Raw genomic sequence first — 23,845 nt, 5'->3', positions numbered from 1 at the left:
AGTAACAATTCATTTTTGCATAGTTTTACAAAACCTGCCATGCTCAGGCTATTCTATATAAGCAAATTTCTAATTTAGAGGCTTATCTTGAAAACCAGCATATTGTTACTCCAACTCACCAACTAGATTTATGCAGTATATAAACACACTTTGAAGTCATGAACATCTGTTCATAATCATAATCCAGTGTAACTTGTATAAGTTACAAATACAATAAGTGAATTGGGCCACTAATTTAAAAGGCATTATTTATGGCTTAGCTAAATCAGTCTACTTGATAATGGTTAATAGCAGAGGTGGGTTCCTACCAGTTCGCACCTTTTCGGTAGAACCGGTTCGTCAAATCTACCGAACCGGTTAGAAGAGGTTTCACCAGTGGACCCGGAAAGCAGGCCACACCTACAGAAGAGGTTCCAAAATTTTTTGAAACCCACCACTGGTTAATAGGCAATTCTATTCTTCTTCCCTCTTCCTGGAAGCCTAACTATAACATAAGCCTTAAGGATGAATGTATTATATTGACCTAAAGTGGCTGCAGTTTCAAGGCGACTTTTAGACCAAGGTTAAAAGGTTCTGTGGAAAACAGCGATGGAGAAAAGATGGAATTTATACCAGAAGTAACCAAAATAGTCTAGCAAATCATGCACAAAATCCAACCAATTGTGGTTTATTATAGAGCTAATCATGGGTTAATACTATGCATACATCTGGTCATGCTAAATTTTCAGATTTTCTATATAGTAAAACCTATTATGGGCTGCAAAAAGAAAATATGATCAATTTCATTGTGTACTCAAGGCTTACCAGAGAACTTGCAGCACTGGTAGACAGAGGGTGGGGGGAGATAGCATGTACTTGTGCTTCACAATTCTTACTGTTCTTATTAATGTGTTTAGTTTAAAATATTAAACAACAGTAATGTTCTCAGTTGTACAAAAATTACTTTGCAACAATACAAGACCAGGCAGAATTTTGCCTTGGGTCATGATCGGAAGGTAAGATGCTTTGAGCCTGAGATAATACATAGCTACTCTTATCAAAGATCCTGGTTTGACCTCATTTGTTTCAGGTTTGTGCTCTAATCCCAGCTTCTTGCTAAATTGCAAAAATCTTGGGACTACTCTAGACAAATGCAAAGAAAACAAGCACCAGCACTAGCAATAACAATCTTTTCCCCAATTTAGAGGAACAGCCATTGGATAAAATTCACACCCTCTTCCTCACATGCGGAAGCAAAGGGAAACACTTTTAAATGGCTAAATCTATGCTCACCCTTTGTAAGAGGATGCACATTTGCCACATACCAGAAATTGCAATATGAGTTTTAGAAGACGCAACCCTGTTCCCTAGTTTTGCCTACTGACTGGCATCTTGCCTCAGTTTAACCACTAGGAAAGCACGTGACCCGTCAAAACCGTGCCCGACTAAACCGCGTTGCTGACATCATCAACAGGGCGACAACAGCCAGCGCGGAGAAAGAAGGGTGCTTTAAATAGCGCTTTGAAAGCAAGCCGATTCAACTTAAGGTAAGGGTTAGGTTTAGGTTAAGGGTTAGGATTAGGTTTAGGGTTAGGTTAAAGTTAGGTTTAGGTTTAGGGGGGTTAGGTTTAAGTTTGGGGGTTAATTTTAGGTTTAGGGTTTACAGTGTGCTTCTGTATCCGCACTGTTGTCGCCCTGTTGATGACGTCAGCAATGCGGTTTAGTCGGGCGCGGTTTAGTCGGACGCGGTTTTGTTGGTGAACCAGGAAAGCAATGTATTAGTATTTTTTTGGAAATGAAAGTTAAAAAAACAACAACTTTAAGCAGCATTTCTAACTATTTCAACTTAGAGTGTTATTCCTTAAAAAGTTTGTATGGTTCTTTAACGATTAAAAAAAAAAAGCAGCAACCTTCCCCCTCAGTGATTTAACATAGGTGTATGTCATTTTACCTGCGGTCATTTCATGATATTTGAATGTACATATTGAAAAAAAAAAAGTTCTGATTTCAGCCAAAGCCCCAGCATATCTTGAGAATAAGTTTCCCGCAACGAACTCGTTTTGTACGACTGAAGAAGTCGCACAAATCGGATTGGAAGTATTAAAACCAGATTGGAAGTCGCCCATTTGTCGCTGAAGCAGTAGGCGTCACTAATTATATTAAGCAAAAGATTTTTCGACTATAACTCTCCAAAATACTTAAAAACGCTGCTAATCCTGATGGGGGTATATAGAAGCCTAGACTTCGTCTGAAACGGTATAGGGGGGTTTCCTGCCTGAGGCGGGGTTGGACTAGAAGACCTCCAAAGGTCCCGTCCAACCCTGTTATTTTGTCATTCTGGATATCATTCTGTCCTCCCGAGTCGACGAGCAATAATGGCCACGAATCGTTTTTTTTTATGATTCTCCTCAGCGAAGCGAATCGTTTTTTATGATTCTCCTCAGCGAAGCGAGGAACGGTTGTCCCCGCTCGCCTCCTTTTTCCCGCCCACAGAAGAGATCTCGCGAGATCTCGCCTGCGCGCGGGAGCTTTCCCCCCATCTGGCGAGGAACGGAACCAAAGAAACGCGGCGAGAAAGAAAGAAAGAGATCGCTGGGCGGTCTTTTTCCGGTGGTTTTTTTAAACTGCAGGAAGCTCCTCCTGCCAGAGGGGGGCGTCCGACTTCCTGTGGCAACCGCTGCCGTCTTGGCGGCCGCGGGGCCGAGCGGAACGAATGGGAGACGTGTGGGGAGCGGGCGCCGGGCTTTGCCCCGATGAAGGGAGCTACCCCGGGACGTCCGAAGCCGGGCAGGTAGCGCTGACAGGAGAGCAAGAAGAGCCCAAACAGGTATCTCGACGCGGCTTTACGGCAGCTGCTCACAACTCCTTCGTCCACACACACACACAGTGGGGTCCCAGCGGTTCCCTTTAGCTCCCCGGATGGGAGACCCGCGTCTGCCAGCCGCCTTGGGCTTGAGGGCCAGGTGAACAAACGCAGCAGCGCCCACATCCTTTCTCACACGGCCAAATGGGTGAAGTTGGGGCAGAGAGAAGGCAAACCGTAACTGGGACCCAAAGAGAAGCCAGTTGTTTTTTTTCTGGGACTCCTCACGCACAACCTCTTTCCGTGGTTAGTTACTTCCGCGGTGTTTGTGGTTCCCAGTTGCTTAAAAAGAGAGGAAGACAAGAGGAGTCCTGGTGAAGTGGAAATCCAGGGATAATATAATGAGTAGAGTAGAGTAGAGTAGAGTATAATAAATATAATATTATAATAATATAATAATAATATAATATTATTATTATATTATTATATTATATTTATTATATAATATAATATAGGAGCCGAGGTGGCGCAGTGGTTAAATGCAGCACTGCAGGCTACTTCAGCTGACTGCAGTTCAGCTGTTCAAATCCCACTAGGCTCAGGGTTGACTCAGCCTTCCATCCTTCCGAGGTGGGTAAAATGAGGACCCGGATTGTTGTTGGGGGCAATATGCTGACTCTCTAAACCGCTTAGAGAGGGCTGAAAGCCCTATGAAGCGCTATATAAGTCTAACTGCTACTGCTATTGCTATTAGTGCATTGTGTGCAGATGGGCATGCACAAAGTATGTTTTTTCAAGATCTTCTTATCCTTAATAGATAACAATAGAGCCGAGGTGGCGCAGTGGTTAAATGCAGCACTGCAGGCTACTTCAGCTGACTGCAGTTCGGCTGTTCAAATCTCACCGGCTCAGGGTTGACTCAGCCTTCCATCCTTCCGAGGTGGGTAAAATGAGGACCCGGATTGTTGTTGGGGGCAATATGCTGACTCTCTAAACCGCTTAGAGAGGCCTGAAAGGCCTATGAAGTGGTATATAAGTCTAACTGCTATTGCTATTGCTATTAGTGCATTGTGTGCAGATGGGCATGCACAAAGTATGTTTTTTCAAGATCTTGTTATCCTTAATAGATAACAATAGAGCCGAGGTGGCGCAGTGGTTAAATGCAGCACTGCAGGCTACTTCAGCTGACTGCAGTTCGGCTGTTCAAATCTCACCGGCTCAGGGTTGACTCAGCCTTCCATCCTTCCGAGGTGGGTAAAATGAGGACCCGGATTGTTTTTGGGGGCAATATGCTGACTCTCTAAACCGCTTAGAGAGGGCTGAAAGCCCTATGAAGCTGTATATAAGTCTAACTGCTATTGCTATTGCTATATTATATTATAATATAATAATTATAATATAATATATTATAAAAGTAGGGGTGACATGATAGCAGTATTTCAGTATTTGAGAGGCTGCCAAACAGAAGAGGGGGTCAAATTATCCTCCAGGGATAATATAATATAATATAAAATTAGTATAGTACAGTATAGTATAGTATAGTATAATATAATAATAACAATATATATATATAATATAATATAATACAACATAATATAATATAAAAGTAGTGGTGACATGATAGCAGTATTTCAGGATTTGAGAGGCTGCCAAAGAGAAGAGGGAGGTCAAATTATTCTCCAAAGCACCAGGGGAATAATGGATGGAAACTAATCCAAGAGAAAAGCAACCTGGAATTAAGGAGAAACTTCCTAACAATGAGGACAATTAACCAGTGGAACAGAAGTTGCCACCAGAAATCGTGGGTGCTCCATCACTGGAGGTTTTTAAGAAGACACTAGACAATCACTTGTCTGAGATAATATAGGTTCTCTTACTTGAGGAGGGGGCTGGACTAGAAGACTTCCTGGCAAATGGGTGAAGTTGGGGCAGAGAGAAGGCAAACCATAACTGTGACCCAAAGAGAAGCCAGTTTTTTTTCTGGGACTCCTCACGCACAACCTCTTTCCATGGTTAGTTACTTCCGTGGTGTTTGTGGTTCCCAGTTGCTTAAATAGAGAGGAAGACAAGAGGAGTCCTGGTGAAGTGGAAATCCAGGGATAATATAATGAGTAGAGTAGAGTAGAGTAGAGTAGAGTAGAGCATTCGCTGGCTGGGGAATTCTGGGAGTTGAAGTCCGGACATCTTCAAGTTACTAAGGTTGAGAAACACTGGAGTAGAGTATAATAAATATAACATTATAATAATATAATAATATAATATAATATTATAATATAATATTATAATATAATATTATAATATAATATAATATTATAATAATATAATATAATATAAAAGTAGGGGTGACATGATAGCAGTATTTCAGGATTTGACAGGCTGCCAAACAGAAGAGGGGGTCAAATTATCCTCCAGGGATAATATAATATAATATATAATTAGTATAGTATAATATAATAATAATATAATAATATAATTAATAATAATAATAATAATAATATAATATATAATATAACAAGTAGGGGTGACATGATAGCAGTATTTCAGGATTTGAGAGGCTGCCAAAGAGGAGAAGGGGTCAAATTATTCTCCAAACTTCCTAACAATGAGGACAATTAACCAGTGGAACAGAAGTTGCCTTCAGAAATCGTAGGTACTCCATCACTGGAGCTTTTTAAGAAGAGACTGAACAGCCACTTGTCTGAGATAATCTAGGTCGGGGGTAGTCAATCTTTTTATACCTACTGCCCACTTTTGGTATCTCTGTTAGTAGTAAAATTTTCTAACCACCCACCAGTTCCACAGTAATGGTGATTTATAAAGTAGGGAAGTAACATTACTTTATAAAATTTATAAAGCAGAGTTACAGCAAACCCCTACCGCCCACCATGAAAGCTGGAACGCCCACTAGTGGGCGGTAGGGACCAGGTTGACTACCACTGATTTAGGTTCTCTTACTCGAGGAGGGGGCTGGACTAGAAGACTTCCAAGGTCCTTTCCAGCTTCGATTCTATTATATTCCTATTCTACTTTACTCTACTCTACTCTACTGTTGTAGAGGGGCATCAAAACTACTTCAATGCATTTACTAGTCTTCCTTTTTTTGTGACAGTAGAAATGTATATATTCCTCAATTGGTATTGAGGATCCACAAGAAGGCATTTCCCATTACCCCTTGGGATGAACTCTTGTTACACAAACTGCTGATAGGCTTAGTTGTCACATATAAAGCTTTTTGCCTGAGAAGCGAAACGTCTTCCAGGAAAAACAATGAAAGCCCAGTTACCTCTTGAAAAAGCACCTTTGGGACAACCATGACCTGGGTGACTGGGAATCTCCATAGACCTATCAAAACTGAATAGTTATTTTTGATTATATTTTTTATGATTTGTTTCGAATGTGATCAAATGAGTGTTCATAGTATGTGCAGTTGAATTTCGTAATTCATTTTTTATATACAATTTAGGGATCTACTGGTATGCTGTTGCTTGGTGGCAATGAAATAAAGAGCAGTGCTGTGGTGAAATATTCATCTGCACCACCACAAGCAGCCTTTTCCCGTCTTCAAGAAAAGACGGATCTAAAACTTCCACCTGCTAACTGGTTGCGTGAAAGTGCAAAACTGGGAGCAGCAGGGGCAACTATCCTTGGCAACAGCAAGAAAAGCAAACCATTTTCAAGGTAAATATTGGGAATCCTTTTTATCCCTATCTTAGTAAAAATAATCTCAAGTTTGTTAAAAGACAATTTGTGAGTTAGGATTTACAGATAAATTTGATTGTGTGGAAGGTAAAATACAGGATCTAAAGAATTTTCAACCAATTCACTAATTAAAGCCCTTCATGGTATTGGACCTGGGTACTTGAGAGACCGCCTGCTGCCAATTACCTCCCAAAGACCCATTAGATCACACAGAGCAGGCCTCCTCCGGGTTCCGTCTACCAGCCAATGTCATCTGGCTACTACCCGGGGGAGGGCCTTCTCTGTGGCGGCTCTGGCCCTTTGGAACGAACTCCCCGCAGGGATTCGGACCTCACCTCTCTCCAGGCCTTCCAAAAAGCCGTTAAAACCTGGCTGTGTCGGCAGGACTGGGGTTGATGAGTTCCCTTCCCCTCTCGAATCGTGTGGCTGTTGGTTGTTTTTAAATGCCCTGTATTTTGTAGTTTTTGTGTCTTTCCCTTCCCCACCTTGGGTTTGTGCGCCGCCCTGAGTCCCGCCAGGAATAGGGCGGCATATAATAAAATGAAACTCAAACTCAATTCATTCATTTATACACACAGCACACATACCTTTGTGTGTGTATATATATATATACATATATACGTGTGTGTGGGGGGGGGAGTGTATGTGAGAGAGAGAGAAAGAGAGAGAGAGGGAGGGGGAGAGAGAATGAGAGAGACTTAACATTGTCAGCAAATGGGAAGCTGTTGGAGAAAACAGATATATAATTGCATTGGGCTCTTAATAGTGTGAGGTCCAAATAAAGTTGCTGGTTTAAGAACCAATTAATTATAATCCCAAAGTTTAGCTTATGAAATGGTGATTTGACAGAAAAATTGACTAGAGAAAATGGAAACTGGGAGAAGCAATAGTGTAGAACTAGGACGGAATATTACGGAGGCAGTGCAGAGGAACCCTTGAAATAATATAATTTAGAGACAGCAAGGAAATCTCTGAGGTGACTACAGTTTCTGGGAGGAGCAGACCTAGGGGTCCCTAATTAGGGCTGTAAAAAATTAGATGACCATTAGATAGTATAGCAAATATTTCTCTGTACTGTATCTGTGTGTTACCTAATGACTGTCCCACATTTTGTAGCCCAAATATAGTATATCTGCCAACATTATTTTATATACATGTATACATACCAGGGGTGGGTTTCAAAATTTTTACAACCTATTCTATAGGTGTGACCTGTTTTATGGGAGTGGCTCAGTGGTCATGTGACGGGGGCATGGCTTGGTGGGCATGTGACCGGGTGGGCATGGCCAACTTGGAAAATGTGGTGAAACTCACTTAACAATGCTCTTACTTAGCAACCAAAATTTTGGGCTCAATGTGATCATAAGTTCTCTTTCTTTTTCTTTCTTTCTCTCTCTCTCTTTCTCTCTCTCTTTCTCACACACACACACACACACACACTTTCTTTCCTTCCTTCACCTCTTTCTTCTCTCTCTCCCACTTCCTTTTTCTTTCTTTTTTCTTTCTCTTTCTATCTTTGTCTCTCTCTCTTTTCTCTCCCTCTCCCTCCATTCCTTCCTTCCTTCTTTCCTTCCTTCCTTCCTGAACAGGTTCCAAAAGGTATGCTAAATTTCACGAACTGGTTCTGGCGTACCGGTGCGAACCTGGAGAAACCCACCCCTGATACATACATAAGTGCATACATACATACATACATACATACATACATACATACATAATTAAAATGTATAAGCAAAATAAAAACTAACACAAAATAATATAAAGTAAGGATTAAAAAGCAAAGAAAAAGCAAAAAGTGGAAGAAAAAAGATGTAAAGAAGTGGCTTCTGATAACAGTTATAAGTACAAATATATTTTAGTCTCTCTAATGTTACGCCATATTACGCTTCCTTCTATAATCTAATAATCAAAACCATAAATTACAAATTCATTTCATTCAGATATGATAAATATCTAATACTTATAATAAGCCAGTTTGGTTTAGTGTTTAAAGTACCAGGCTAGAAAGCAGGTTATTGTAAGATCTAGTCCCATCTTAGTCAGGAAAACCAGCTGGGTGACTTGGGCTTGTCATTCAGCCCAACTAACCTCACAGGATCGTTGTGGGGAAAATAAGAGGTGCCTTGGATATGTTTGTTACCTTGCGTTATTTGTAAAAATAATAAAGGCAGGATACAAATAAATAACATTCATCTATTCTGGCAAAATCTGTCAACTTCATCAACCGTTCCTCCATAATGGGTAGTTTTGAATCTTCCCATGTGTACATCTTGCCACAGTAATCACATATATTGAAATAATCTTTCATGGCTTTTTAAAGTTTTTATTCATTAATCTTAAATCTACCTAACAAAATTCTGATCTGAAGCCAATCTTATTTTGATGTGTGGGCCAGTGTGTGTATTGTGTAGGAATAAACCAGAGTAGTGAATAGTGTTAGAAAGGAACAGTTGTATTTTCTGCAAGAATTTGATGGAAGTCTGGCTTACAGTATAAATACAGAATGATACATTTCTAATCAGCTCTCCTTCTCCCCACCCTGTGTTCATTATAATAACTAAGCATATATAGGTAGTCTTACCTATATATATATATTTGTTTACAACCTATATTTGTTTAGTAACAGAAGTTACAAGGGCATTAAAAATGACTTATGACCGGTTTTCATATTTGCGACCATAGAACCGTCCCAGTGGTCACATGATCAAAGTTTGGGCACTTGGCATGTATTTATGATAGTTGCACTGCCCCAGGGTCATGCATTCACCATTTGTAGCCTTGCTAGCTGGCTTCCAACAAGGAAAGTCAATGGGGAAGTCAGATTCACTTAACAACCACATCATTCACTTAGCAACCGCAGTGATTTTTTTTTAACAACAATGACAAAAAAGGTGCAAAATGAAGCAGAATTCATTTAACACCTATCTTGCTTAGCAAAAGAAATTTGGAGCTCAGTGATGGTCATATGTCGAGAACTAGAACTAGAGCCGAGGCGGCGCAGTGGTTAGGGTGCAGTACTGCAGACCACTTCAGCTGACTGCTATCTGCAGTTCGGTGGTTCAAATCTCATGGGCTCAGGGTTGACTCAGCCTTCCATCCTTCCGAGGTGGGTGAAATGAGGACCTGGATTGTTGTTGGGGGAATATGCTGACTCTGTAAACCGCTTAGAGAGGGCTGAAAGCCCTATGAAGCGGTATATAAGTCTAACTGCTATTGCTATTGCTAACTATCTGAACCTTTCTTATTTGAATTTCCTACTTCCATTTTTCTTTGGTGACCAATAAAATATGTTTTATATATAGTTAATACATTTTGTTCAGGAGAGAAATGCATTCAAGTAGTCTTTGGCTAAGGACCAGTTGTTTAGTAACCTTTTGAAGTTACAATGAATCCCAAAACTGGGATTTGTGACCAGGTTTCAAAGTTTCGATGTCACATGACTGCATTTCTGGTACTTGGTAATACAGGCAGACATTTATAGCTGCTTACAGCACTATGAAATCACATGACCACGATTTACAATGTTTTGCCAGAAACCAGCTTTTTACTTCCAGTTTCTAGCAAAAAATGCCCCATAGCAAACAGTGAGGACTATGCACTTAACAACTTCTGCAAAAGTCTTAAAATTGAGTCTAGTCAAATGGTGACTTGTTTTATAAACATAAGTGTGATTTGATGACTACCTGTACATTTTGTTTTTGTTTTTTCTGAAGAAAAATAATGACAATACTACGTTTAAAAAATATATTTTCTGAGGAAAAGGACCGAGATCTTTTCCTCTAAAAATCATTAGCATTTAGACACACTAGTGCTCTTCTGCTCTCTCTAAACGGTTTACAGAGTCAGCATATCGTCCCGTCCCCCCCCCCAAATAGCAATAATGTAGATGGTAGATTGTGGTTCTCTTTTCTTGTTTAAAACTGAATGAGTGGTAATGATGGGTTTCTTAGCATCTCCCTACACATCCTTTCTGCCAAGAGGTCAGAAAAAAAACAATGGTCTAATCTTCTGATATTTAAATAATTTATAATGTTGTTTAGATAATATAATTTGGATTACGTTTGAAAGCTATGCATTGATTAAATACTATGGAATACAATCCTTCGGCAGTTCTTCTTTCTTTTTTGGTTTTAGAGAAGGATAATTCCCTTTTTAGCCAAGCTTTTTGAATTAGATTATGGTGATTTTAACACCAGTTTTTAAGTAGATTTCAATTTAAAAAGAAATCTGTTAGCTGCTTTAAATGCCTTGGAGATGAAAAGATGGGGTACAAAACTGAAATAATAAAAAATTAGTACATTCATTTTGAAAAATAAATGCAATGCTTGATTAATTTCATATCTCTATTTAAAATAGTTTTGGCATGGCATATGATTTTATCGACTCAGTTGGAAATGATGTGGATGTTGTATCTGATTCTGAGGTATGTATATTCTTAAGTAACATAACATAGCATATAGTCCAAACTTGCTAGACTATTTAATTGATCTTACTACTTTAAAGAGGGAGAGTTTCATGATAAATTATTTTATTGCATTTATATTGCATTTATATATTATATTTATTACATTTATATTCCACATTATATATTTGTACTGTTATTTTAGTGTTTATTGTCAATTTTGATTTATATTATATTGCTATATCAATACTGATTTTAGTCATACTAAATAACAATTACTGCTACTATTTATCAGCATTAAATACTTACAGTTTTTAATATTGAGTTAGTCATATTTTAGAAGAATAGGATTATCTTTTAATAGTGTAATTGGCAAAATCTAATTCAAATGTGATGGATTTTATTCCAAAGGAACGTGAGAGGACAGGTTATCTGCAAAATGCCAGGCTGTTGGTGCCACGTCTCTTTCTAGCCAGCCTAACAATGTAAAAGCTGAGCAGAGAGGCAGCAGAATGTTGTGATGTTGGAGTTGTGGTGTGAGTGTGAGAGACAAGGTGCTTTGTGTTTATTTGGGGAACTAAAGGAGCCTTGAAGTAGCCTTACTGTTCTCAATAAATAGGGCTCAAAAGAGAAGTAGTAGTGGAGTAGCAGAAGCTGTAGTAGACTAGGAGAAAAGTGTATCGTGAACTGTGAGTGTATGTTGTTGTGTTGGCTAAAGGCTAGGTGGGGTTGTGTTGGCTCTCCTGGAGTTTGGAGTCCACTAATCTGGGTTTACGTAGAAAAATCTGTGACAGTACCTTTCCATTCAGAGAAGTGACTTAGGTCGAATCAAACTTTCATGAATTAAAATGGGACAATTTATTAATTCCCCAGAATTTGGAATTTCTTCTGCTACATTCAGTAGTTCACGAACCTTTGGTATATGTTTTGTTTTGAGTGGGGAGATAAGGTATTACAGAAAAGAGGATGGTCTAAAATTTTGTAGAGATCAGTCTTGACCAACTTCCAGAATACAGTCGATGTTCAAGCAAGTCTCACTTCTAAGAACAGATTTCTTCATAGCTCTCACAGATAGATGCCATGATGGAGAAATATTGCCCCCTGGCCACTGTGCCACTAGTTGTGTAGAAGTGCTATGGTTTGTTCCATTCCTGAAATTATAATATTTCTTAAACCAGTGGTTCCCAACTTGGCAACTTTAAGACTTGTGGACTTCAACTCCCAGAATTCTCCAGCCAGCATTCTGGGAGTTGAAGTCCACAAGTCTTAAAGTTGCCAATTTTGGGAACCACTGCCTTAAATCTTCAAGAGTTCTGAGTATTTTCTCATATTAGCATAATTTGTTATTTTTGTAGTGTTTTTAATAGCAATTTTTAAAAATCCTATTTAGGTATATAAAGATGCCAGGCTAATGACTTATACTTCGACTGTTTCCAGTTGGAGATGGTTAAAAACAGTAGGTGCTGATTATGCAGTTTAGCACACTGTCTTCACAAAGACATGTTTTCACCTTTTCCAAACCAGGAATGTAGCCTTAGTTTGCAATAGATTATGGATTTATTTTTGGTCAGGGCAGATCAAAGTAATATACATGTTCAGGTTATTCGTTCCTAAAATAGGAGTGGGCGATTTCTGAGTGAAAAAGAAATGTGGGTGTTATTTTAGAGTGAGACAAGGATGCAAGTCATTGAGATCAGGCCACATGAAGGGCTGGAATTAACACTTCAAAAACAGTTCTGGACCTCAATGACCACCGCTGTTGTAATATTAACCAGGACTATTGCAAACCAAAATCAAAATCAAAATACTATAAAGTCCATTAACACTTTTCTATTCATACTTCTAGCTTACTCCCACTTCCACATAGGAATTTTTGCAAGTTGTACTATTTGACTGCATAATAATTAGATAAACCACGATTTACAGCTTTTCACTTTCCCTCTGCTTAACGTTTTTAGTTTTTAGTTACAGCAATGCTAGGATTAGAGAAATATCCACAATTTGTTAATTTGGATAACATTCCCCTAATTTATGTTTAGTATAAAACATACAGTACAACGTCTGGTCACGACCATAATTCGTTCCATAACTTTGGTCGCAAACTGATTTGGTCGTGACCCAAACGTAATTTTAAAAATTTGGCGCTTACAAAAAAAAAAAAAAAAAATGACATGGCAGAGGAAATCGGCCATGAAAAAAAAGAGTGAATATTTTGGTTGGAACCCAATTTGATTGTGGTCAGAAGTGTTTATGACCAGAGGCTCTACTGTAGCTTCTGAATGCTTTTGAAACCAACATTTCTGATCACGATTTCAAATTTATAGGAAATGTGAGGTGCTAATTCAATGTTACACCAAACCGTAAGGCGGCTTCCTTAATCAGAATTCACAGAGATTTTGCAGAATATCTGAACTATTTAGCCTTTCAAAATTCTGATGGTGTTCACAAGTATTAGTAACTATTCGCTAACACTGATTCATTTGTCTTTTATGATTCCTCTCAAGTTTATCTGTGTGGAAACTTCTGAGCTGCTGATCTGCTTAATTCCTTAAAAACATTATGTTTTCTTATTCTGCAGAATATTAAAAAGCTCCTTAAGATACCTTACAGCAAATCGCATGTCAGCATGGCAGTACATCGAATTGGGAGGACGCTTCTGTTGGATGATTTAGATATTCAAGAACTCTTTATGAGATCATCGCAGGTGGTCACAATATATTTTGTAATATTTTATTTAGTTTACAGTGTTGCTATTTATTCTTCAATTATATTATCAGAAACACTTATGATTCTTTCTAGGAGAGTTGGGGGGGGATGAAGCAATTTGGTCCTCAGGAGAATTCTAGGGTTAGGATTATGGCAGCCAATTCTAGTTTAATTCTGTGCAGCATCTATCAATACATTTTGATAGAGGTGTAGTAGCCAAGGTGGCGCAGTGGTTAAATGCAGCACTGCAGGCTACTGCTAGATCAGCAGGTCAGCGGTTCAAATCTCACCGGCTCAGGGTTGACTCAGCCTTCCATCCTTCCGAGGTGGGTGAAATGAGGACCCAGATTGTTGGGGGCAATATGCTGACTCTCTGTAAACCGCTTAGAGAGGCCTGAAAGGCCTATGAAGCGGTATATAAGTCTACTGCTATTGATGAAAGGCATGCCTCTTCATTTTTTTAAGAATTTTGTCTGATGAAGCAGTTGAAAGAATTCAAAGGCTGAAGTTATTGTACATAATGTGTGTTGTTATCATAATATATAACTTCAACAGCTGGAGACACTATTATTAGACAAAGTAGGGAAAAAAACACTAAAATAGATGATCACTAAATAAAATACATTATCTAATTTTGAACAATTAAGCTTGACCTTCTAAGGTTCATATTGGCCAGTCTTCCTAATGTATAATTAAAGAGGTAATTCGTAGACTAAGGATACATACATTTCAATGAGCCATTCCAAATGAACAGATCTCTTAACAGATGTGAGTTTCAGGATTGTAAACTAAACCAAAAAGTTAAAAAAAGGGGTGAGGTGGGGTTGAAAACCACTCATTTTTAATCTTTTACAGGTAGTCCTCGACCTATGACCACATTTGAGCCCATAATTTCTGTTGCTAAGCGAGACATTTGTTAAGTGAATTCTGCTCCATTTAATGATCTTTCTCGCCACACTTAAATGAATAATTGTTGTTAAGTTAACATGGTTGTTAAGTGAATATGGCTTCCCCATTGACTTTATTTGTCAGAAGACCCCAGGACACGGAAACTATAGTAAATGAATCAGTTTTCAAGCCTCTGAATTTTGATCACGTGACCATAAGACTGCTGCAACAGTTGTTAATTGTGAAAAATGGTCGTAAGTCACTTTTTTCAGTGCCGTTGTAACTTCAAACTGTTGTAAGTCGAGGAGTACCTGTATTTCAGAATTAGGTGTGCTTCTCTGACTACGGGGCTCTATGTATTTATATACTGTTATCAAGAAAACTGGATATGTCAGTGTGGAAATCGGAACCATATTTAACTCAAGGGAATCTCTTTATCTTTTTTTAACCATTAATGTAATTGCTATTTACCTTTTTGAATACTTATTTTTGTTTGTCATTTAGACTGGAGATTGGACATGGTTGAAAGAATTCTACCAGAGATTGATAGATCAGAAGTGGCAACGAAAGAAAAAGAGCAAAGAACATTGGTACCACAAAGCTATACTTTCCAAATTTTTATATTACAGGTACCTTTTTGGTATATTATTTTTTAATTTTGTTAAAATTGTTTTTTTTGTGTGTGTGTGTGTTTAACCTAGACTGTATCTACATCCTAAGTAAAACTTGTCATTTCAAAGCTTATGCAACATTATATATCTTTTGTTTCTGAACTTTGATTGAAAAAAGAAGTGTGCATACCAGGTGATTTTTCTCTCCTGATTTTATAGTCCCTCATTTCTCATGGAATGTCATTCCAAAAGCTCCTCATTTGGAGAGCTGCAACTGCCTGTAGCTAGGCAAGGAAATATTAAAATTTCCATGAACATGTAGCACTTTGAATTCAGATGTAGTACAAAAAAATGAATGTTTTCTATTTAATATTTTCCTAAAGTATCTAATGAAATTTAATTAGCAGACTGTCTTATTGCTACAAAGACAGGCTCATAAGTTTATACTTTTGTAATGGTGAATCCATATAGTTGAATGGCAGCAAATTGCACGCCTAGGAAGATATATGACTTTTCAGGTCTAATATCTAGCTATCAGAAGCAAAATGATGAGACTCAGGGACAGGTAACTTCTTCAGGAAACTGGTTCCAAAGCAGAGACAAGGCTGAATCCCAAATTATATATATTGACCTATACAAATTATGCCAAAATAGTGTTTCAGGGAAAGTAAATAGATGCTCTCAGAAAATGGCAAATAGAATAATCTCCACAAAAAGAAAGACAGACACACACACACACACACACAAACACTGTATGTTACATCAAAATGCACCAAGATAAAACATGGGCAACATATATTCACATACTATTTACTCATCCCTTATTTAGTACACTCATGATACTTCTCCATTATCCTTTCTGCATGTGCTCGCCGGTAGCTGGCATTGTGTTAAACTGCAAAGACTTTTATAGGATTATCCTTGGCAAGAAATACAGCATTATAAAATTAAGGCTAATTTTTTAAGTATGGTAGACTCCCACTTAAAAATGATAAATCTATTATGTTGCAGTTGCTTGGAATATAGATACCATCTTCAGAACTTTAGTTTTATGTAGATAAAAATAAAAGTGGCTGATTGAAAAATGTAATACTTATATTCTCTTCCGTTGAAACCATGCTATGGTATGTGATAAAAATACATTACAAAAATATGTTTGTTCACGTTGTAACTATTAGGATGTTATTAAAAATAACTATTAAAATGTAATGTTTTGTGAAAATGGTTTAATTAACATTCTCCGTTCCTTTCTTATCAGTATCAATGGTGATGAAGCTGCTCAACCTGTTCCTGGTTCCAAAGAGCAGAATCAAGAAGAGACAACAGAAGATGAAACGGATGAACCTAGCAGGGTTTCTTGGCCAGCTCCTTTTGAAATGCCTTCCTCTCTTTCTGAAGATGCAAGTGCTTCTAATCAGGTAAATATTGTGTCCTTCCTATCTTGTTTCTTACAGTCCCCATTGCCAATGTCTACTCTAGTGACGGTTGAACAGGGGGGGGAAATTGCTGCTTTCTGCCCTTTTTTATAAGTAGATGGGAGCAAAATACATCTTACAAATGAGTGTGCAAGAGCTCACTACATAGCATGGTGTGAAGAGTGTTCAGGATCTCCAAGTCATTTATGTCCATGATCTTAAGTATAAGTCCAATATAAGTTAGACTAATTGCTTTGATTTGCTTTGATTGGGTTTCAGAAGAGATTATAAAGTGCTACAGGTAACATGAATATTTGTGAGCTTCCTAGTTATATAGAAAGTAAAAAAGTTTGAGAAAAATACTTAAGTTATGCTCTTATCTGGTTTGAAATGGTTTTCTTCCTGTTTTAAGCTCTGAATGGAGAATGGAAAAGAAACTTGGAAAAATAGGTTGTTTAAAGCCTATGTAATACCCCATGTCCTTATGCCAGGCCATCTTAAGTTGTTATTACTTTGCTACAGGTAATCCTGTTAATAAGGAAAATCTGTAATTCAATCTTCGTATGTTGTTAGTAAAAAATGTGCCAAATCTCTGCTATATAATCATTACTTTTGCTGATGATATAAGATGCTCTTCGAGTATATTTCTGTTCTTGAATTTGTTCCAAAATTTCCCCAGTCTCTTTATGGTCCATCTTTACAGAAATTCTGGTGTAAAATGTTCCAGAGTCCCAAGTATCCCAAAAAAGGAGAAATCTGTGTTTTGGCCAATCCGAAACTTCCCCCAACCCTTTGCAGCACTCTTATGCTCCTAATCTGGAACGCCTGCTGCTTCTGTTTAGCAACCCATGCATTTTGAGATTACAACTCTTAAATGATGTGATCACATGATGTTGTACTTTGCAAATACATCTCTTACTAATAGCAATTCCATCCAAATTGCCATCTTAACCTGACAACTATCTGCACTTGAGAAAATTCCCTTTGTATCAAGGTCACGGAATAGAGAAAGACAGACATAGGAAGTCAGAGACTCAAAGTTGGAAGAGATCGCTTCCTAGTGGAGGAATCTAGAAATAAAATACAAGATTGGATAACTGGCCAAGTTCAACTTCGATTTATTCAACGAAGAAGACAATTACCTCCCTAAGTAATTGTCAAAACTGCTCTGATGTTCTGATTTCCTATAATCTCTCTCTTCATAGGATTTAACTGCCAGTTGCTTGATCATTCCCTTTTAAGTTTCAGAGGGCTCCGAGTCTGGTTCTTAAATAGGATATGACACTTTTGAGGTGGGGCAGCATAGAATGAGATTACTGAAACTAGGAAAGCAAAGTCGTTCCTCCGTGCAAATATAGTTCTTGTTCTGAATATGAGAGCTAGTCTTAAAAGAGAAGTCAGGGTTTCTTTTTCCATGATTGGGCTCAGAAGTTGTGAGAATGAAAAACAGTTAATAAAACTCAAGACAATTTATAATATAAATGCAAGCAAACATTTTGTCATCCATTGGGAACATTAATAATTTTATTATTGCAAAACATTTCAGTACCTGCTAAGTACATATAGAAGACTAGTGTGTAAATAATCTTGCTTGAATTTTATGCAGAGATTGGTAGATTCATATTTTCTAGATAAGGCTGCTTATATGAACAAAGAAATTGCAAAGACTTAACAATGAGTTTGTTTATAAACAATTTTCATGATGGCCTGTTCAAAGATATTGGTTGAAGAAAATATGTATGTCAGTGAAAAAAAGCCTTCACAGATAGGTTATCCAATGTGCAAAACTTTATTGAAAGCAGAGTTTATATCATTTCAACATTAGAATCACTTATGCCCTTGTGCTTTTCACAGGGAAGTGTACCTCTTGAATCCTCATATGTAGTGGGGCATGTGGCCTCAGCCCCCAAAGAACAAAACCTAACTACTTTGTTCAGTGACGGGGAAAGCAGTCAGGTATGATTTTATGTGGAATTTGACATGAGGAAAACCCTTTGCTCAGTTTGATTTACACTGCAGCTGAGGGGGAAAAATCATTGTTATCAATTGTTTTGTGGCACCTTGATTTTTTTTTATTATGAAAATCTAGAATAGCTACCATGTATTATGGCTTATTTGCTCTTTGTGCATCTTGCTTTCTGTTAAGTCTGCAAAGCTTTGCTGCATTTTCTTTTATAATAAAGAGAATAAATCTTTATACGTGGTATGTTCTTCAAATTTAAAGGGTCTTAAAAATGACTTCGTTAGGAACATCTTATGGACATTTGAAGATATCCACATGTTGGTAGGTTCAAATATGCCTATATTTGGAGGAGGAAGATACCCTGCTGTCAGCTTGCGTCTCAGGTGAATTAAGTGAATTAAATTAGATAGCTCCCTGTTGAAAAATGCTTCTGTCATTTTTTACTTATAACTTGTTGCTAATAAAGTCACTTCAAAAATGAATTCCTTGTCCAATATGAACTAAGCATAAGTAGTTGCAACGGATGAGGAGCTTTCAAAAAGTCTAATCTACGTTTTACCCATTTGGCAAAAAAACCCCTGTTCAATGTTGTTAGTATATTAAATTTGAAGGATTTAAAATATGCAAAATATCGATAGGTCAAACTTATATTCTGGGTTCTATTCTGTATATTTTTCATTTTTTACCTCTGTAGTTCACTTGCAATTAATAATTTAATTTTTGTGATCTTCTGATTAGTTGGTTTTAAAGGACAATCTTTAAACTTGCTTCTTAAATTGAAGTTTCCACTACATAATAGAAATAAAATTACAAAAATGGTCATTATTTCAAAACCACTTTTGATTTCATATCTGCTGCAAATGTTTCCATTTTCCTGTTAGTCCTGATAGCTAATATTCACAGATTTATATTGTATTAACAGTATTTAATTTGAAACCAACACTTCTATTTATATTTTAATGTCCTAACATTTTGTTGAAATAATACTAGAACATTTTTATTTGAAGGGATAACAATAAGCCAATTAATGTGCTAACAGGAATTGATTATTGGTTGGACAACTTGATCTGCAATGTTCCAGAACTTGTTATGTGTTTCCATGTCAATGGGATTGTTCAGGTATGTTTTCAGTCAAAACATTCTGATTGCTTTCTTAATCTCAATGAGCAAAAGAATAAGTCAGAGGAATAAAGTATACTTTTACTATGATTTTATCCAATGTGGTATCCTCCTATATATATATATATATATATATATATATGTGTGTGTGTGTGTGTGTGTGTGTGTGTGTGTGTGTGTGTTTGTTATATTTATGCTGATAAATAAATAAAGGGAGACTAGTATAGATCTATTTCAAGCTATTTAGCTCTCATCAGCTAGCCATACCCAAGTTTGGGAATCGAACCGGGTATGGCTAGCTGATGAGAGCTAAATAGCTTGAAATAGATCTATACTAGTCTCCCTTTATTTATTTATCAGCATAAATATAACAAATGTAACAAAAAAGGCAACAGTAAAAAATATTGGGTTTCTGTCTGGATGGTCTCTTGTGACGAGCCTAATGACAGAGAGTGGAAGTGTGACCTTCCTCCCATACTTGGGCATACCAGGGGTTGTGACTTTAAGTATGTGTGTGTGTGTGTGTGTGTATGTATGTATGTATGTATGTATGTATGTATGTATGTATGTATGTATATATATATATATATATATATATATATATATATATATATATATATATATATATCTCCTGATGTAACCGTTGAAGTTCCTATCTAGCTTAGCTGATTACTGAAGAGCACACTAGTGAAAGAAAATGAAAGGCATCCATTTGCTAAATGCCAGGTCTGTGGTTCACAAAGCTCCCCTCGTCCGGGACCTAATTTTAGACGAGGGGGCAGACCTGGCATGTAATACTGAAACCTGGCTGGGCCCGGAGGGAGGAGTCCCCCTCACTGAAATGTGCAGAAGGTTTTCAGGTGCTTCATCAGCCGCGATCCCAGGGAAGGGGTGGGGGAGTGGCTGTCATCGTCCGAGGGTCTTTAGCTCCTCGTAGGATCCCTGCTCCAGAGCTTGTCGGGTGTGAGTCCCTGCTGATGAAGTTGGACCTTGGAGGTCAAGTGGGTCTGTTGCTAACGTACCTACCTCCCAACAGCGTTGCAACAGCCCTCCCCTCGCTCCTCGAGTCAGTAGCCGAGTTGGCGGTAGAGTTCCCCAGGCTTATGGTTCTGGGGGATTTCAACGAGTCCTTCCGGAGTGGGCGGCATACAAGCTCAATAAAACGAAACGAAACAAAACATTCAAGGAAGGTTGCTATAGCAAGCAGATAGCAGCCATCTAAGACTTCATTGTGAATGTCTTTTTAAGCATGTTTAATTTGTAAGCAGTACTATACTGTCTGCACACAAGAACTTACATTTATGCATGTTAATAACTGTCAGTTCTATATTATACATAGAATATATCACAAAAGGTTATGCAAGCTTTTCAGCTTTATAGATAATCCTAGTGGAGCCTGCCCATTATAATTGCAAGTGGTGACAGCCATTAAGCCTTGCTTAACAATCCCCACCCTCTGCTCTTCCTGATGCAGCCATTAAACAAACCCACGGGTCATTAAATGGAGTATAGAGTGCCTCGATGGAGAGGCCCTGCCTGTCCTGGGCCTCCCAAGATCTACCACACCTCCTGAGACTCCCCAAGCCATACCCGCCACTATACAGGGACACTGCAGTGGCCTTAACTTCAGGACCAGGTTGTTAGTAGCTTTGGGGGCATCCACCATAGCTTCAAACAGTTGCTAAATGAGGACTGCCTGTATAATGAAACTTTTGAAATGAATAATCCAAATAGTATTTTTTTTTCCGTTCCGAAAATTGTTCCATTTTTGTTGTAGAAATATGAAATGATTAAGACAGAAGATATACCCAATTTGGAGAAGTCCAATTTCTCTACTAAAGTAATAAAAGATATTGCTCAAAATATTTTATCTTTTCTGAAATCAAATTGTACAAAAGAAGGACATACATACTGGCTGTTTAAAGGTAAACTTCCCCCTGACCAATAGGTTTTTTTAAAAAAAAATGTTTTTGAAAGGGTGATTTGCAACCTGGCTATGACTTGGAATGAAATACGGTACTGAAGGCTCACAGTTCTTAAAAAACGAAGAAGATAGTGAAATAGCAATAGCAATAGCAGTAGACTTAGACTTATATAGCGCTTCATAGGGCTTTCAGCCCTCTCTAAGCGGTTTACAGAGAGTCAGCATATTGCCCCCAACAATCTGGGTCCTCATTTTACCCACCTCGGAAGGATGGAAGGCTGAGTCAACCCTGAGCCGGTGAGATTTGAACCGCTGAACTGCTGATCTAGCAGTAGCCTGCAGTGCTGCATTTAACCACTGCGCCACCTTGGCTCTTAAATAGCAATCTCTTTCCCAAAAGTTTCTAATCACTGGTTACACTGACAATGCATACAATGAAGAGGTGGGTTCCTACCAGTTCGCACCAGTTCAGTAGAACCGGTTCATCAAATCTACCGAACTGGTTAGAAGAGGTTCCACCAGAAAGCAGGCCGCACTTACAGAAGAGGTTCCAAAATTTTTTGAAACCCACCACTGACACACACCCACACACACACAGACTCACACAGAAAGAGAAAGAAAGGAAGAAAAAAAGAAATAAAAAAAGAAAGAAAAAGTGAGAGATGAAAGAAAAAAAGGAAAAAGGGACAGAGAGACAAAAGGAAGGAAAGAGAGAAAACACATGGCCGGCAAGCCACTCCTACCAGGTCACATGGCCAGCAAGCCACTCCCACAAAGGAGGCCACACCCACAGAGTAGGTTCGAAAATTTTTTGAAACCCACCACTGATATAATGTCTCTCTTCATTTACACCAACATAAGGAGATAGTATTTTGTGTATTTAAGTTTGGGTTTGCCAATAGTGATCTTGTTAGCTTTTAGGCTTCCAGGGAAGGGGAGTAATAGCAATAGCACTTAGACTTGTATACTGCTTCACAGTGCTTTACAGTCCTCTCTAAGCAGTTTACAGAGTCAGCATATTGCTCCCAACAATCTGGGTCCTCATTTTACTGACCTTGGAAATCCTCAGAAAGCTGAGTCAACCAAGATCAAATTCCTGGCAGTCATCAGAATTAGCCTGCAATACTCTATTCTAACCACTGCACCACCCTGTCTCACATGTCTAATACCTTCATGTGCAATATGCACATAGCTGAACAGGAAGAAAGCTTCCAATTTTTCAGTTTTCTGTGGTTGAAAAACTTTGAGCCATAATAATGGTTAAGTAAATTGAAAGCAGAGCAAATCTTTTTCATTAACTTTATATTCTAAAATACAATAGAATTACCAACAATTCTGGCTTTTTATTCTTTGGACTTCTAATTTTATCAGACAAACTGATAGAAAACATTTTTCCTTTTAGCAAGTGGAAGTGATATAGTGAAGTTGTATGATCTCACTACCCTGTGTGAAGAAACAGAAGATAAATACCAAAACCCTTTCACAATGCCAGTAGCAATTCTTCTCTACAAGTAAGTTACTCTATATATCATGAGGATTCAAGTCTCTATAAAAGAAGGGTTCGGTCACCCTTCTTTTACACATGTACATTCAAGACCTTTACCGGAAGTAAAGTGTTAATCTTAATGGCTATGTAAAATGTTAATCCTCTAGGCAATTGTTTTGATGCAGCACTTAACTTTTTAAAAAGTAATTAAAGGGAGTCTGGTATTGGTATTTTGTAGGAGGCAAAATGCAAGGAAAAAAGCAAAATATTTTGTTTGAGCAAATTGTTATATCATTATAATGATAACATACTAGGGGAGACATGATAGCAATGTTCCAATATCTCAGGGGTTGCCCCAAAGAAGAGGGAGTCAAACTATTCTCCAAGGCATCTGAGGGTAGAACAAGAAGCAATGGGTGGAAACTGATGAAGGAGAGAAGCAACTTAGAACTGAGGAGAAATTTCCTGACAGAACAGTTAATCAGTGGAACAGCTTGCCTCCAGAAGTTGTGAATGCCCAACACTGCAAGTCTTTAAGAAGATGTTAGATAGCCATCTGTCTGAAACGGTATAGAGTTTCCTGTCTGGGCAGGAGGTTGGACTAGAAGACCTCCAAGGTCCCTTCCAACTCTGCTATTGTATTGTATTGTATTGTATTGTACTATCTGTATAGCAACCTGTTCTGACCCTCCCCCTCCGTACGGTGAGTCACGCTGACACAGTGTGACTGTTAGCCAATTTATTCACAGTAATTAACTCACAGACAAGACTTTGGCAGCAACCCAGACTTCCACAGATAAGAAATACACACAAGAGCTTCTCCAGCTTTAGTATAACGGTTGTGTCCTGC

At 38.1% G+C, this 23,845-nt stretch overlaps 1 protein-coding gene across 3 annotated transcripts in view; it reads left to right on the top strand.

Annotated features, from left to right (window-relative positions):
* The first annotated feature begins 2,629 nt into the window (after positions 1-2,629).
* EDRF1 (erythroid differentiation regulatory factor 1) overlaps positions 2,630-23,845 on the top strand; it is a 43,591-nt gene continuing 22,375 nt past the window's right edge. Inside the window, exons 1-11 of one of the 3 annotated variants that reach the window (XM_032225431.1) lie at positions 2,630-2,806; positions 6,246-6,460; positions 10,838-10,904; positions 13,462-13,587; positions 14,982-15,106; positions 16,347-16,506; positions 18,358-18,459; positions 18,728-18,849; positions 19,474-19,585; positions 21,363-21,510; positions 22,912-23,020. In XM_032225431.1, the coding sequence (XP_032081322.1) occupies positions 2,693-2,806; positions 6,246-6,460; positions 10,838-10,904; positions 13,462-13,587; positions 14,982-15,106; positions 16,347-16,506; positions 18,358-18,459; positions 18,728-18,849; positions 19,474-19,585; positions 21,363-21,510; positions 22,912-23,020 (1,400 nt within the window). In that variant the 5' untranslated portion in view covers positions 2,630-2,692. The remainder of the gene's footprint in view (positions 2,807-6,245; positions 6,461-10,837; positions 10,905-13,461; positions 13,588-14,981; positions 15,107-16,346; positions 16,507-18,357; positions 18,460-18,727; positions 18,850-19,473; positions 19,586-21,362; positions 21,511-22,911; positions 23,021-23,845) is intronic. The other 2 variants (XM_032225429.1, XM_032225432.1) reach the window with 2 other exon arrangements.

Source organism: Thamnophis elegans, chromosome 10 (genome assembly GCF_009769535.1).
Source record: "Thamnophis elegans isolate rThaEle1 chromosome 10, rThaEle1.pri, whole genome shotgun sequence".
Taxonomy (NCBI): domain Eukaryota; kingdom Metazoa; phylum Chordata; class Lepidosauria; order Squamata; family Colubridae; genus Thamnophis; species Thamnophis elegans.
The sequence above is the reverse complement of the archived record's forward strand: the minus strand, read 5'-3'. Positions and strand labels throughout refer to the sequence as shown.